Genomic DNA, 13,209 nt, shown 5'->3' with positions numbered 1-13,209 from the left:
AGCCCAGGCAGGCTCCCCATGTGTCCCGTCCTGTCCCTCTGCCTCCGCTTCCACCTCTCCCAGGGATGAAGAGGGTGAGTCAGTGCTGGAAGCACCATGCGTCTGGGTAGTGTCAGCTCCCATCCTGCAGACCAGGGATAGTCCAGGGCCCCAAGCAGAGAGGTTTGGGGGTTGTCAGAGCTTTCCCAGCAGGCTGCTGAGCCCTCCCTGCTGCCAGCCCCCAGGTGGGCTTTGTGCATCTGTCAGCAAAAGCCTGGGTCTGAGAGCGCCTGGAGCACAAGGAGCAGGTCCCCAGTGCTTGTGTGGCAGCTGAGCTCTCCGAACAGGACAATGCCATCCCACCCGCCCTGACCCAGCCTGTGGGGATCTGCTGTCTGTCCTGCCTGACACTTGCTCCCCAGCCTGGGTGTTGGTGTGTGAAACCATTAACCTCTCATTACATCTTTGCCACTGCTGGTCCCTCACAACAGCTGCCTCTCCCTGGAGTTGCTTAACCCAGCTCTCATTTATGAGCCACTTGCAGCCCACCGGGTTTCTGGGACTCCCCGCTGGAACCCTGCTCTTGCGGAGATGGCTGATGTTGGCAGAGCAATGGCTTCCCTGCTTGTTCTCCGGACCTGTAAGAGGTGGTCCCCCATGTAAGAGGGCTTCTGCAGAGCCTGGGCATCCCGCTAACCCTGTTTTCTCTGCCGCCCAGTTGCAGGAGCTGGTGTGCCACGTGATGATGGGGAACCTTGTCATGTTTCGGAAAGACTCGGTGCTGAACATCCTGAGTGAGTAGGGCCCCTGCAGGCACGAGTGCATCTTGGGGAGGGCGGGGGTGAAAGCAGAGGGGTTCCTGGGCATCCACAAGCCTTCCTGCCCTTTGGGCCCCCGTTTTGCAGAGACAGCCGAAATCCCTGGAAAGGGAGAAGGCTGCAGCCTTCGTCACAGCTTTGCCCTTTCTGATCGGGAGGGCTGTAGTCCATGTCAAGCTGCACTAGGTCAGCAATGCCGCACGTGGCCACGCCGCAGGAAGAGCCCTGCAGAAGCTGGCTGCTCACGCAGCGTCCGAGAGAGGCTCTTGGGCTGGCTATGTTATACCAAGGTCTAGATTTCCTCATGGTATTATTGCTGCTGCTTAAAGGATCACTCCCCTAAACCGGATCGTTAGATTAGCAGTGTGATCCAAGCTGTGTGCTCTAATGGGTTTTACCAGGCTGGCTGCATGATGGCTTGGGACCCCTGGCTCTCCACAGTGCCATGCAAAGTGTAATCTGGGACTCTGCACATTCGCAGCCTGCCTGGGCAGAGGGGAAAAAAAAAAAATCTGAGAAAGAGGAAAGTCCTGAAATCTCCCCCAGCTCTGCAGCCGCTCCACGTGGTCCCAGCTGCTGCGTCTCCAGGGATGTGAACTTGTCCTGGTGCAAACCCATGGCTAGTCTGCACAGTCGGCTGTTCCCCGCCATGCAGCAGCTGATACGGCTGCCTTTCTGGAGACAGCTGTAACCTCTTCTCCCAGTGCAGCAGGGGTGAGGGCAGCTGGGAGGTGATGGCAAAAGGATCGTCAGAAAGGTTGGAATTGGGATTTCCCTTTGTTTTCTGTTGAGTGTGACACCCCAAGAGCAAAAAGGCCCTCACTGCTGTTTAGTCTGGCCCTTGGACCACCCTGAACTAACAGAGTAAGCCTCTCAGATGGACAGGCAGCTCTTTGCCAGGACCACGGTCCCTTTAGCCACTGCGTAGGAAAAGGCTGGTGTCCATCATCTCTCCCTTGTGGCATTCCTCGCCTTTGCCCCCAGGATCACCAGTGGGTGACCCAGCTCCCCATGTTGCTTTTTAATTGGACTTTGGCTCTCATCTATGCAAGCCACTGACTGTCGTACAGTGGAAAAGCCCTTTCTATCTCCAGCCAGCACTGCATTTTGCCTGCCTGTGCCCTGTGGCTCCTGCTCAGCAGTCGGAGCCAGCTGTGGCTGCAGCCCCCTGGGCCGGGCTGGTTTTGGGCAGAGCCAGTGTGGAGAGCTCAGTGCACAGGGGCCAGCAAGTGTTTCTGGAGAGAAGCCCCATTGCCCTGATCCGATGGCTGCCTAGATCCAGCTTTGGTGTTACACAAGCTGCAAGCAGTGGTCTAAGCCCATTAATTAAAGAACCTCGTTAATTCTCTTCCTCTGAGCCCTGAGCAGCTGCTTTAGTGACTTTGCAGCTCTGCCACACATGCCTCGGCTGGCAGAGCCTACCCCAGTGCCACCTGCCAGGTCCCAGGACCCCTGCTCAGTCTCGACACGCGTGGGGCTGCCTGTGCTGCTCAACGCAGCTGCCCTGGCACAGTGCAAACCCTGACACATGCAGCAGGGTTTCAGGCACCATGCCCTTCTCCAGTGCTCTGCTCTGGGCTGGAGGAGTGGGTGTAACGCCAGGCAGGAGAAGCGCTGTCCCTGGGCACAGCTGGACCTCGCAGAGGGGCTGGGGCAGAGCTGCCTGCGGTGGTTCTGGCAGGTCCCTGCCCTTCCTCCGGGCACCATGCAGGTTCCCCCTCACCATCTTGTGCTTCCCCCTAGTTCAAAGCCTGGACTGGGAGACCTTTGAGCAGTACTGCACCTGGCAGCTCTTCCTCGCACACAACATTCCTCTGGAGGCCATCATCCCGATCCTGCAGCACCTCAAATACAAAGGTGAGCTGTCCCCTGCACAAGAGAGGCATGGCGCTGAGCCATGGTGGCTGTGAGCTCCTGTGCTGAGGGTGTCCTTTCCTCTGCAGAGCACCCTGAGGCGTTATCCTGCCTGCTGCTGCAGCTGAGGCGAGAGAAGTAAGTGCCACCAAGTGCGGGACGCAGGGCTGCATGACACTTTGTAGAGGGTCCTGTGGCCGCAGGCTTGTGGGGCTGCCCCTGGCATGCTGCGGCCAGTGGCTTTCTTGAGCACCGTTGGCATGGCAGGGACAAGGGGATGCCACCCACTCTGGTTTGGGCTGCTTGAGAAGTGAGGCGTGGGGAAAGCCCCTCTTGCTGGCGCTCCCCAGCTCGCTCTGGGTGGAAGTCCTGTCCTGGAGCCCCTGGGTGTGATGAGACCCCAGCAGTAGCACCCTTCCCAAAGGCAGTAGCTCCCTCCTGTGTTGGCTTTGGGAGGACCATTTGCTGAGTACCAGCTCTCTTAGTCCGAGTGCCAATGGGCTGTTTGTGTTTCACCTTGTGCATCCTGGAGCCCCTTACTTAACAGAGAGCGGGCTGTCACCTGCTTCCCGGGGGACACAAGTATTAGAGCTGCCTTGGCATTGATCTATGCTGGTTTTGCCTGCACGGGTGGATTGGCCACATCCCGCTGCTCTGAGTGAAGAGCATTTTATTTGTTTTCATTAATGCGGTGCATGAGGCTGGCTAATCTAATCCCAGCTCTAAATTGCGTTAGTGAAAAGCCCACAATGACGGAGAGCTCGGGGCAAGTTCGGGCCGCAAGCACGCAGCAGTGCTTTTCCCACGGCGGGGAGGGAGTGGGGCTGGCACAGCCGGGTGATACGGGCTAGGCAGGGAGCTTGGTGGTCCCCAGGAGGATTGCTTGCCAGCAGTCTCGGAGAAGCAGAGGAGTCTGAACGCTGCTTGTCATCCCCTGAGCCTGGGAGCCAATGCTGCTGGGGCTGCTGAAGAGCATGTGGGTCCCAGGCGGTGTTTGGGGAAGCTCGGTCCCATCCGAGCTGTGCCTGGGCTCCTGTGCAGCTCCACAGACTTGTCGTGTCCAGGTCTGAAGCCTCCCATGAAGCTCAAGTGGGCGACAGTGGCTGAAGGGGACCCCAGCTGACCGGGGTACAAACTGCTTGTCCTTCCTCCTCATGTGCCCTTCCCCGTAGGCCAAGCGAGGAGATGGTGAAGATGGTGCTGAGCCGGCCCTGCCACCCCGACGACCAATTCACCACAAGCATCCTGCGGCACTGGTGCATCAAACACGATGACCTCCTGGCCGAGCACATCAAGTCGCTGCTGATCAAGAACAACAGCCTGCCACGAAAACGCCAAAGGTGAGGGGCCGGGGCAGGCACAGCATCTCCCGCTGCTTCCCCTGGGGCCGTCCTGCCACTGGGAAACAGGTGACAGACTCTGCCTTGTGTCCCGCTCCGTGCACCGGCAAGGCAGCCGAGATGCCACGTGCTGTCGGCACAACACGGGTGTGGCAGCCCGTCCTGCCGGCTAGGCCGGGACGGTGCTGCTGCCCACTCACACGCTGACATGCAGCCAGAGCCCTGAGTGAGCGTCTCTGCTCCAGAGCTGTGTGGGAGGCTGCTCTCTGATCTCACCTGTGCTGACATCCAGCCAGCAGGACCCTTTTATGCCCAGCCCATTACCCAAGCTGTGTGGGGAAGCACTTTCAGCTGCTTGTGTGAGCAGTGCCAAGCCTTGGTGCTCCCCTGCTGCAGCACCAGCCAGGCAGGCCCCTCTGCTCAGACCCGCTCTGCCTGCCTGGGCACAGCTGGATGTTTCCAGAGCATCTTTTGGTGCAAGGAGTCTTCCAGACGTGGTTCACTTAATCTCTGCTGGGGTGCTGCTGCCTCTGGGGTGGATGGAGTCAGGGTCCAGCAGTGCAGTGGGACTAAAGGATGCAGCTGGGCTAAGCTGTAGCCTGCAGAGGTTAAATCCCAACTCCCCAGGGCAAGGTTTCTGCTCTCCTGCCTTTGGAGGAAGGGGCAGAGGGCTTGTTCCCGGCCACCCTGCACAGGCAGAGCTCTGGGTGCTGGTGGAGGCAGCTGGACCTGAGGGAGAGGAAAGGAGAGCAGCACAGGATGCTACAGCCAGTCCTGCACCGTTGTGCTGGCTGCTGTGCCGGCTCCTGGCTATGGTGGCACATGGGACACCTCACTCCAACCCCAAGATGTCCCTTGGCAGGCAGGCAGGAGCTCTTTCTGCTGCACTCAGCCCCCTGGGTGATTTCCCAGCCTTTTATCCAGCCTCAAAGAGCAACATCAGGCTGTGAGGCAGCCTCTGCCCTCGGTGCAGCCATCACCTGCCGGGGTGAGAGGTGGCTGGTCCCACTGCCTGCTCTGACAGGGTCTGGGTTTGGGGGAGAGGAGGGTGGTCTGCTCCAGCAGCCCCCAGCCTGCTGCACCAGGCTGATGGCGTCCTGTGTGGCCCCTTCCTGACTGGATGCCTGCAGCCCTTTGCTGGAGTAGGAAGGACATCTAGTGTCCTGGGAAAGCAGAGCAGCACCATGCTCCCACCGCAGCAAGCACTGCGTGTCCCCAAGGACCCCCACCCAGCACCCAGGGAGCTGGCACCACCACGGCACAGAGCTGGGTGACGGCCAGCAGGTTGGACAGAGCCTTGCCAGGAGGTTTGCCATTGCCGGGATCTCGCATACTAGCACCGGGAAAGCGGCCGGTCCTGCTGGCATCTCGGCCACCTCTGGGTGTCCCCCCCAGCTCTCCAAAGAGGCTGCCAGCGAAGTCTGTGCCTTCATCTGTTCCTGCCTGTTAATTAATGGCCTTTCACAGCTGAACAACGCAGCTATTTTCACTGTGTTTCTGTTCCGGGATCCGAGACGTATCCAGGTCTAATTCCCGCTAATTAACAGGTGGCCAGCTGAGGCCCCAGCTGTTGGCAGCACCCTGGGTGCTGGCACCATGCACCGTCCTGCAGCCGAGGCTCAGCACGGGGTGCTTTGCGTTCCGCTGAGCTGCTGGCGATGGAGGTGGCCAACACCCTGAGCAGGATTTATCCCCTTAATCCCTGAGCCAGAGCAGCACACACAGACCAGCTCCGGGGGAGCCCTGCGTGTGCCGGAGCTAGAAAATGGATCCTATGCTGCTCCCCATCCCGGCGTCCCACCTGCTCCAGCCTCTGGGTGCTGGGTGCACCCTGGGGCAGCATGAGTGATAGGGTTATCTGTGCCCCACATTGTCTTGGGTGTTTAGGGGTACTGCTGCAGGGCCGTGGCACTTGGTTCCCCCCACAAGTGGGCCCTCCTACAGCCTGTCTTCGGGAGGGGGACGGACAGGCTGGGGGTGGGCAGGAGGAGCGGGGTGCATGCTAACGGGTGTCGCTCCTTTGCCCTCAGCCTGCGCAGCTCCAGCAGCAAACTGGCCCAGCTCACCCTGGAGCAGATCCTGGAGCACCTGGACAACCTCCGCCTCAACCTGACCAACACCAAACAGAACTGTACGTACCGCCGCGCAACTGGGACGGGCCCCAGGGCTGCAGCCGCTGCCCATCTCCATTACCGTGAGGTGCCTCCGGGCTGCACATGGGAACTGGGATGCTCTGGGATATTGGGAGGCCCTTGCAAAGCTGCCTGCATCCAAAATCCAGGATGGGGAGGGGCGTTCCCCCTGCCCTGGGGGCATCCACTGTCAGATCTCTGACTTCCATTTCTGCTGGTTCCTTGACAGTTTTCAGCCAAACCCCGATCCTGCAGGCCCTGCAGCACGTCCAGGCCAGCTGTGACGAAGCCCACAAGATGAAGTGAGTCGGTGGCGTCGGGACCACAAGGCGGGTGCCCTGACAGTGCCTGACCCCCACCCCCCTCCACCCCTGCTTCCTTCTAGGTTCAGCGACCTCTTCTCCCTGGCAGAGGAGTATGAAGACTCCTCCACCAAACCCCCCAAGAGCCGCCGAAAAGCCACCCTCTCCAGCCCCCGCAGCCGCAAGAACGCAGCCCAGCCGGCCAACAATGAGGAGGAGTCGGCTTCCAGCAGCGCCTCGGTAAGCATCCCCGGTTCCCCCTCGGCACCCCGCAGCCCCTCGGCTACATCCGCACCTCGAGGAGGCGCAGGCAGGAGCGGGGTCCACCCCCGGCGGCAGTGACCCCCCACTTCCCCCTCTCCCGGCACAGGAGGAAGAAGACACCAAACCCAAACCTGCCAAACGGAAAAGAAAAGGCTCTTCCGCCGTGGGCTCGGACAGTGACTGAGGGCTCTGCCCTCTCCCCCAGCCGCTTTCAGGTCCCTGTGGTGCCCAGTGACCCTGCCACGCTCGGAACAAAAAGCCATTGCCAGGACGGGAAGGAGAGCATGCGTCCCCTTTGGGAGGCTGCAGGGGACAGGACCACCCCGGCTCCTTGTTGCAGGCGCTTTGCTCCCACGCCAACCCTCCCCACTTGACTTTTTAATTCCGTTTTATCAACAGCTGGGGAGGGATGAAAGCGTGCACCCCCCACCCCCAGGACCTGGCTCCAGCCCCTGCCTGTTCGAGGGGCAGCGTGGACAGGGGTCCCCAAGAGAGGACGTGGCACCACGGGGAGGGGAAAGGGGACTTGGGGAGGGGGGGAGGTATATCACACATCCCCTATTTTCATATAAGAAATGTAAATAAACAGTGCGAACTGACTTGCTGCTCCAGGATGCTTTGGGGAGGGGGTGAAGTCGTGTCCCTGCCTGTGGGGGTGAGGGGAGGCTGAGCCCCACCTCCCCACCCCCCCTCAGTATCCTCCGTTCCCCTCCCAGGGCTGCATCTCCCCGGGGAGCTGCTGCGGGGGTGGGGGGGGAATGAACCAGCACCCACCGGGCAGCGGGTTCGGTTCGGCAGACCCTGCCCATGCCGGAGCTCATCACCCACGTGAAAAGGGGATGATGCTCTCCCCTATCACCCCCCCAGAGCTATTAGCATTTTTAAGTGTTTTTTAAAAAAAACAAACAATAAAAAAACTCTCAAATGTTTTGTACAAATGTCACCTCTTTTGCCTTGTCTCGGCGAGGTCCCCAGGGCCAGTGTCCCCTGAGCAGCTGGCCATGGTATGTGGCTCCCGGGGGCCCACGGTGCTGCCAGCCCCCAGAGCCAGAGGGGGAATCTGGGACAAGGCCGGGCTGGGAGCACAACGGGGAGGCCATTGGGGGGGGCACGGGGACATGGTGGGGGGACCATGGTGAGGGGGACAGAATAGGGGTCTGGTGCGAGTGGGATGGGGATGGAGGGGATGGGGATGACATGGGGGGGCTGCTGTGGGGACTTGATGGGTTTCCATAGTGGTGGGGGACAGGGTTAGGGCTGGAAGAGGGGTCTGGGGTGAGTGGGATGGGGACGGGGACAGGGATGAGATGGGTGTGAACCGGGGGGGGGGCTGGGATGGGGAGGCCAGGGGTGAAACAGGGAGTTTCACCTGGTGAGGGGGCTGGGGACACAGGGTGGGGGGGCTGTGGTGAGGAGGCATGGGGACCTGTGGGGGGCCCTGCGGACAGGGCTGGAAGAGGGGGCTGCGGCCAGTGGGCTGGGGACAGGGACGTGGTGGAGGGGCTGGGGGTGAAATGAGGGGGGATATAGCAGGGAGGATGGGGGTGTGATGGGAAGGTGTGGGGTTGGGGCTAGAAGAGGGGTCGGGGGTGGTGGTGGGGACGTGATGGAGGGGCTGGGGGATGAAATGGGGGGGGACGACCGTGGCGAGGAGGACGGGGACAAGATGGGAGGGGGACAAGGCTGGAAGAGGGGCCTGGGGCGAGCAGGGACGGCGACAGGGACGCGCTGGGGGTCGAACGGGGGGGGTTGTAGGCCCGCGGGGGGGCGTGGCTCCTGCCCCGTGGGCGTGGCGCCGAGGGGCGGGGCAGGGGCGCCCCCTCCCTCGTCCCGCCCCCCGCCCCCCTCCGCCACCGGCGTCGCGCGGCCGCAGCGGGCGGCGGGCGATGGCGCTGGCGGCGGCGGCTCTGGCGGCTCTGGCGGCGCTGGCGCTGCTGCAGCGGCTGCTGCGGCCGCACCTCTGGGCCGACCTGGCCTTCGCGGCGCGGGCGGCCCGGTGCCGGCGGCGGGCGGTGGCGGGGAGAGGAAGGGGAGGCGGGGGTGGTGGGAGGGGGGCGGGTAGCCTGGCCGCCCGGTTCCTACGGGCAGCGCGGGAGGAACCGGGCCGACCCTTCCTACGGGCGGCGGGAGGCGAGGAGGAGACCTACGGGCGGGCGGCGGGGCGGGTGGCTCGGGTGGCCAACGCGTTACGGCGGCGGCCTTTAGGGGGGGGGGGGGGGAGCGGAGCTGGGACCCGGTGTGCCGGTGGGGCTTTTGGTGGGTAACGAGCCCCGGTTCGTTTGGGGCTGGTTGGGGCTGGCGGCTTTGGGAGCCCGACCCGCCTTCCTGGGCACGGCGCTGCGACCCGCCGCCCTCCGGCATTGCCTGCGCGCCTGTGGGGCGCGGGCGCTGCTGGTGGCGGACGGTGAGCAACGGGGCGGGGGAGGGTCCGGGGGGGGACCGGGGCTTGGGGGGGGGGGGGGGGGGGCGGGGAAGTGCGGAGCTCGGGGGGACCGGGGCGGGGGGGGGAGAGGGGGGGTGGCAAAGGTGCCGGGAGATGGGGTGGGACCGGGGGTGGCAAAGGCTCAAGGGGGTGGGTTGGGACCGGGGACGGGCTGGGGGCGGGTGGTGGGACCCGGGGTACCGGGGATAGCGAGGGCTCCAGGGGTTGGGATGGGGTCGTTAGTACCGGAGGGCAGCAGGGTGGTACCCATCCCTGGGTACCAGGGAGGAATGGGGTGGGACCGGGGCCACTGCGGGGTGACAGGCTCTGGGGCACAGGGGTGGCACCAGGGGTAGTGGGGGTCTCCAGCACTGCCAGCCAGGGAGTGAGGGAGCCTGACAGCTCGGGGCTCCGGGGTGGTTCAGCTCAGGGCCGATGCCGGGGGATGCAGGTCCCTCCAGCTGTGCCATGTTTTGGTCATTCCAAACTGGCCCCACCCATGGTCACCCTGGGCAGGGCCCAGCCATTCACACACACACACCCCCCCCAGGCCAGGGCTTGGGGTGGAAATGGGGCAGCCCTGGCTAGGGGTGTCCCCAAAGGCTGGGGACATCCCTGAAGGTGAATGGTACCTACAGGCATGGGTGGGGACGGGTCCCCATCCTCTCCCCACCCTGGGCTGGGCTTTGGGGTGGACCACGGGCCGTGCCCAGGACCCGCCCCCACACCAGCCTGTTCCCCCCACTTCCCCAGACCTGTTTGCGGCAGTGGAGCCCATCCTGCCCAGCCTGCAGGAGGACAACGTCGTGGTGTGGGTGCTGGGCTCGGGGCCGTACCCCCCTGGTGTCGTGGCCCTGCAGGAGCTGCTGGATGCGGCCTCTGAGGAGCTGGAGCCCGAGGATGTCTGGCAGCCCGAGGACATGAACGACACCTGCCTCTACATTTTCACCTCCGGCACCACTGGTGGGCGCATGGGGCCAGCAGGACAGGGTGCCCTGGGTGAGCTGAGGGGTCTCGACGCTGTCTTCCCCTTCCAGGTCTCCCCAAAGCTGCCCGCGTCTCCCACCTGAAGTCCATCATGTGCCTGAGCTTCTACGACCTGGTGGGAGCCTCCAGCCGGGACGTGGTGTACCTGGCGCTGCCCCTCTACCACATGGCCGGGTCTCTCCTGGGCATCGTTGGCTGCATCGGCATTGGTGAGCAGGGCTGGGGACCCCATGGTGAGCTCAGTGACGTTTCAGGGGGGCTGACACTCCCCCCCCCCCCCCCCCCCCCCCCCCCCCAATCCCGGCTTTCCACAGGGGCCACTTGTGTGCTGAAGGAAAAGTTCTCAGCCAGCCAGTTTTGGGATGACTGTCGCGCCGAGGGGGTCACTGTCTTCCAGTACATCGGGGAGCTCTGCCGCTACCTGGTCAACCAGCCTCAGGTTGGGGGGGGGGGGCCTGGGGGGGGAGCCCAGGGGGCACCCCCAAATCTGACCCTGCGGCCCCGCAGCGCCCTGGGGAGCGGGAGCATGGGCTGCGGCTGGCGGTGGGCAGCGGGCTGCGCCCCGACGTCTGGCGGAGTTTCCTGAAGCGCTTTGGGGCCATCCGCATTGTGGAGACCTATGGAATGACCGAGGGCAACGTCACCCTCTTCAACTACACGGCCACGCCGGGGGCTGTGGGGCGCAGCAGCTTCATCTACAAGGTGGGGGGGGCCAGGGAGAGAGGGGGTGCTGTGCCCCCCACCCCGTGCCCGTCCTCACTGGGACGCTGACGCCCACCCGGCCCCTCTCCCCAGCTCTTCTCGCCCTTCGAGATCGTGCGCTATGACGTGACGGAGGGAGCCCCAGTGCGGGACGCGGCCGGACGCTGCATCCGTGTGGGAACAGGTGAGTAGCAGGGATGGGGGGGGCGGGGTCCCCATGTGTGCTCCCTGTCACGTGTCCCCGTTCCTGCAGGCGAGACGGGGCTGCTGATCGCCCCAGTGACCCCCCGGACGCCCTTCCTGGGCTACGCCGGCAGCCAGGAGCTGTCGGAGCAGAAGCTGCTGCGGGGGGTCTTCGCCGAGGGTGACACCTACTTCAGCACCGGCGACTTGATGGAGCAGGATGCGGCCCAGTTTGTCCGCTTTCGTGACCGCACTGGGGACACTTACAGGTGCCAGAGGACCCCACTAATGAGGGACACCCACCGCCAGCCCCCCCCACTGCACTGCCCCATGGGGACAGTGCAGCAGCCCCCCACTCCCCATCCATTGCATGGCTGGGAGGGGCTCAGCCCCATCAAATGGGGGGGGCTCAAGCCCATCCTGCTCGTCCCTGTCATCCCCCTCCCAGGTGGAAAGGCGAGAACGTGGCCACCACAGAGGTGGCCGAAGCCTTGGTGGCCCACGAGTCCCTGCAAGAAGCCACTGTATACGGTGTCACCGTGCCAGGTACTGATGCCCCCCATCCAGCCGCAGTGTCATTGCCAATCCTCCCAGCCTGGCGATGCCCCCCGACCCCAGCTCTGCCCTCACCCACAGGCCACGAGGGTCGTGCCGGGATGGCGGCGTTGGTGCTGCGCCCTGGCTGCCAGCTGGATGGTCCCGCTCTGTACCGGCATGTGGAGCAGCTCCTGCCGCCCTATGCCTGGCCCCGCTTCCTCCGGCTGCAGGTAATGGGGAGGGGCTGGGGGGGGTAGAGGGGGTGACCGGGGGGGCCCCCATCCTACCCCACTGCCCTCCCAGGAGCGCCTGGCAATGACGGAGACCTTCAAGCAGCAGAAGGTGCGGCTGGCACAGGAGGGCTTCGACCCGGCTCACGTCTCCGACCCTCTCTTCTTGCTGGATGAGACCACCAAAGCCTACGTGCCCCTCGGCCCCACACTCTGGGAGGGGGTCCTGGATGGGCGCCTCCGCATTTAGACCTCGCTTGGGTGCCCTGAGCCCATGGGTGTCCTGGCAGCGGTGCCCTGAAGTGCCCAACGTCCATCCCATCAGCACCAGGCGCTCCACGGACCCCCCATGTCCGTCCTGCGGGTCCCCACATCTGTCCTGTCGTCCCTGGGTACCCCACATCTGTCCTACCAGTCCCCACATCCATCCAGCTGTCCGCAGGTCCCCACGTGCATCCTGCCATCCCCATGTACCCCACATCCGTCCTGTGGGTACCCATGTTCGTCCTGCCGTCCCCACGTCCGTCCCACTGTCCCCATGGCCATCCACATCCCCATGCCCCCTCCTCCCTCCACTGAGGGGGTCATGCCCCCATCCCTAACCATGGGGCACCCACCCCCAGCCTTCCTCAGCCACGTGCCTTCCTCCCCATCCCGGGGTCCTGCTCTTTATACATACAAAAATTTTTTTTTTTTTTTTTTTTTTTGGCAAATAAATAAACTCTTTTGTAGCAAGTGTCGGTGCTGTCACCCCCGTCCTGCTGCAAGGGGGGGGTGGTGGTGGTGTTACCCCAGAGGGGAGGATGTGTCACCCAAAGGCTAAGGCTCGGGGAGAGGGCGAGACCAGTGCCACCGTCCCCACATCCCTGGGGCTCTGCAGGGACGGAGGGAAGACTCAGGAGGTCCTGCTTAGGATGGGGGGGGTGGGTCCCTACCTCAATTCAGGGTCTCCCCCCCACCCCTGCAAACTATCCCCAGCCAGGACCACCACACCCCCCCCCCCAAGCCCCAATGCAATACACCAGCTGCTTCGAAAGTTATAAACCATTCCTTTCTTTATTAAACATAGCTTGCAAGTGATAAATATTACAAAGGTTTGGTTTTTGTTTTTTTCTAAATTTTATTTTAGTTTAAGCCTTTTTCCAAAAATTAGCTTATTATGTGTCCTCACTCGCCGCAGCCCTGACCTGGCTTTGCTTTGTTGTTAAACCCGATTTCAAACACAATGCAAAGGGGGGGGGGGGGGGGGGGGGGGGGGGGGGGGGGGGAGACAAACAAACAAACAAACCACCCCAAAGAAAAAACAAAAAAAACCCCCACCACCTTAAATTTGTGCAATAGGCTTGGTTTCCTAGCCCCTGGCCCCACCCCGGGTCCCTGCACCCCCCCCCTTCTTGCAGGAGGCTCGAGTTTGGGGGGGTCACTTGTAGTTCCCCCCCCCCCCCCCCCCAAATTCCCT

The 13,209-nt window shown here is 63.2% G+C and overlaps 2 protein-coding genes across 2 annotated transcripts in view; both read left to right on the top strand.

Moving 5' to 3' along the window:
* The window catches only part of INTS3 (integrator complex subunit 3), a 43,650-nt gene extending 36,032 nt beyond the window's left edge, over positions 1 to 7,618 (top strand). Inside the window, exons 23-30 of the mRNA XM_030023764.2 lie at positions 698 to 773; positions 2,541 to 2,654; positions 2,741 to 2,789; positions 3,824 to 3,991; positions 6,022 to 6,122; positions 6,353 to 6,425; positions 6,509 to 6,665; positions 6,796 to 7,618. Coding sequence (XP_029879624.1) covers positions 698 to 773; positions 2,541 to 2,654; positions 2,741 to 2,789; positions 3,824 to 3,991; positions 6,022 to 6,122; positions 6,353 to 6,425; positions 6,509 to 6,665; positions 6,796 to 6,873 — 816 coding nt within the window. The 3' untranslated portion in view covers positions 6,874 to 7,618. The remainder of the gene's footprint in view (positions 1 to 697; positions 774 to 2,540; positions 2,655 to 2,740; positions 2,790 to 3,823; positions 3,992 to 6,021; positions 6,123 to 6,352; positions 6,426 to 6,508; positions 6,666 to 6,795) is intronic.
* A 957-nt stretch (positions 7,619 to 8,575) lies between these two features.
* SLC27A3 (solute carrier family 27 member 3) lies at positions 8,576 to 12,839 on the top strand. Its single transcript, XM_030025410.2, has 11 exons — positions 8,576 to 8,701; positions 8,895 to 9,093; positions 9,865 to 10,074; positions 10,149 to 10,307; positions 10,413 to 10,537; positions 10,606 to 10,800; positions 10,894 to 10,984; positions 11,054 to 11,252; positions 11,432 to 11,529; positions 11,620 to 11,750; positions 11,824 to 12,839. The coding sequence occupies exons 1-11, from the start codon at positions 8,576 to 8,578 to the stop codon at positions 11,998 to 12,000; spliced, it is 1,710 nt and encodes a 569-aa protein (XP_029881270.1). The 3' UTR covers positions 12,001 to 12,839.
* The last annotated feature ends 370 nt before the right edge of the window (positions 12,840 to 13,209 follow it).

Source organism: Aquila chrysaetos, chromosome 9 (genome assembly GCF_900496995.4).
Source record: "Aquila chrysaetos chrysaetos chromosome 9, bAquChr1.4, whole genome shotgun sequence".
Classification (NCBI taxonomy): Eukaryota; Metazoa; Chordata; class Aves; order Accipitriformes; family Accipitridae; genus Aquila; species Aquila chrysaetos.
This window is presented reverse-complemented; position numbering and strand designations above follow the sequence as displayed.

Bases quoted from the DNA above. Each gene is read 5' to 3' on its own strand.
- SLC27A3 (XM_030025410.2), top strand. From the start codon at position 8,576: ATGGCGCTGGCGGCGGCGGCTCTGGCGGCTCTGGCGGCGCTGGCGCTG. The intron at 10,075-10,148 runs GTGGGCGCATGG...TTCCCCTTCCAG, and splicing joins TTTCACCTCCGGCACCACTG to GTCTCCCCAAAGCTGCCCGC. The intron at 10,308-10,412 runs GTGAGCAGGGCT...GGCTTTCCACAG, and splicing joins CGTTGGCTGCATCGGCATTG to GGGCCACTTGTGTGCTGAAG.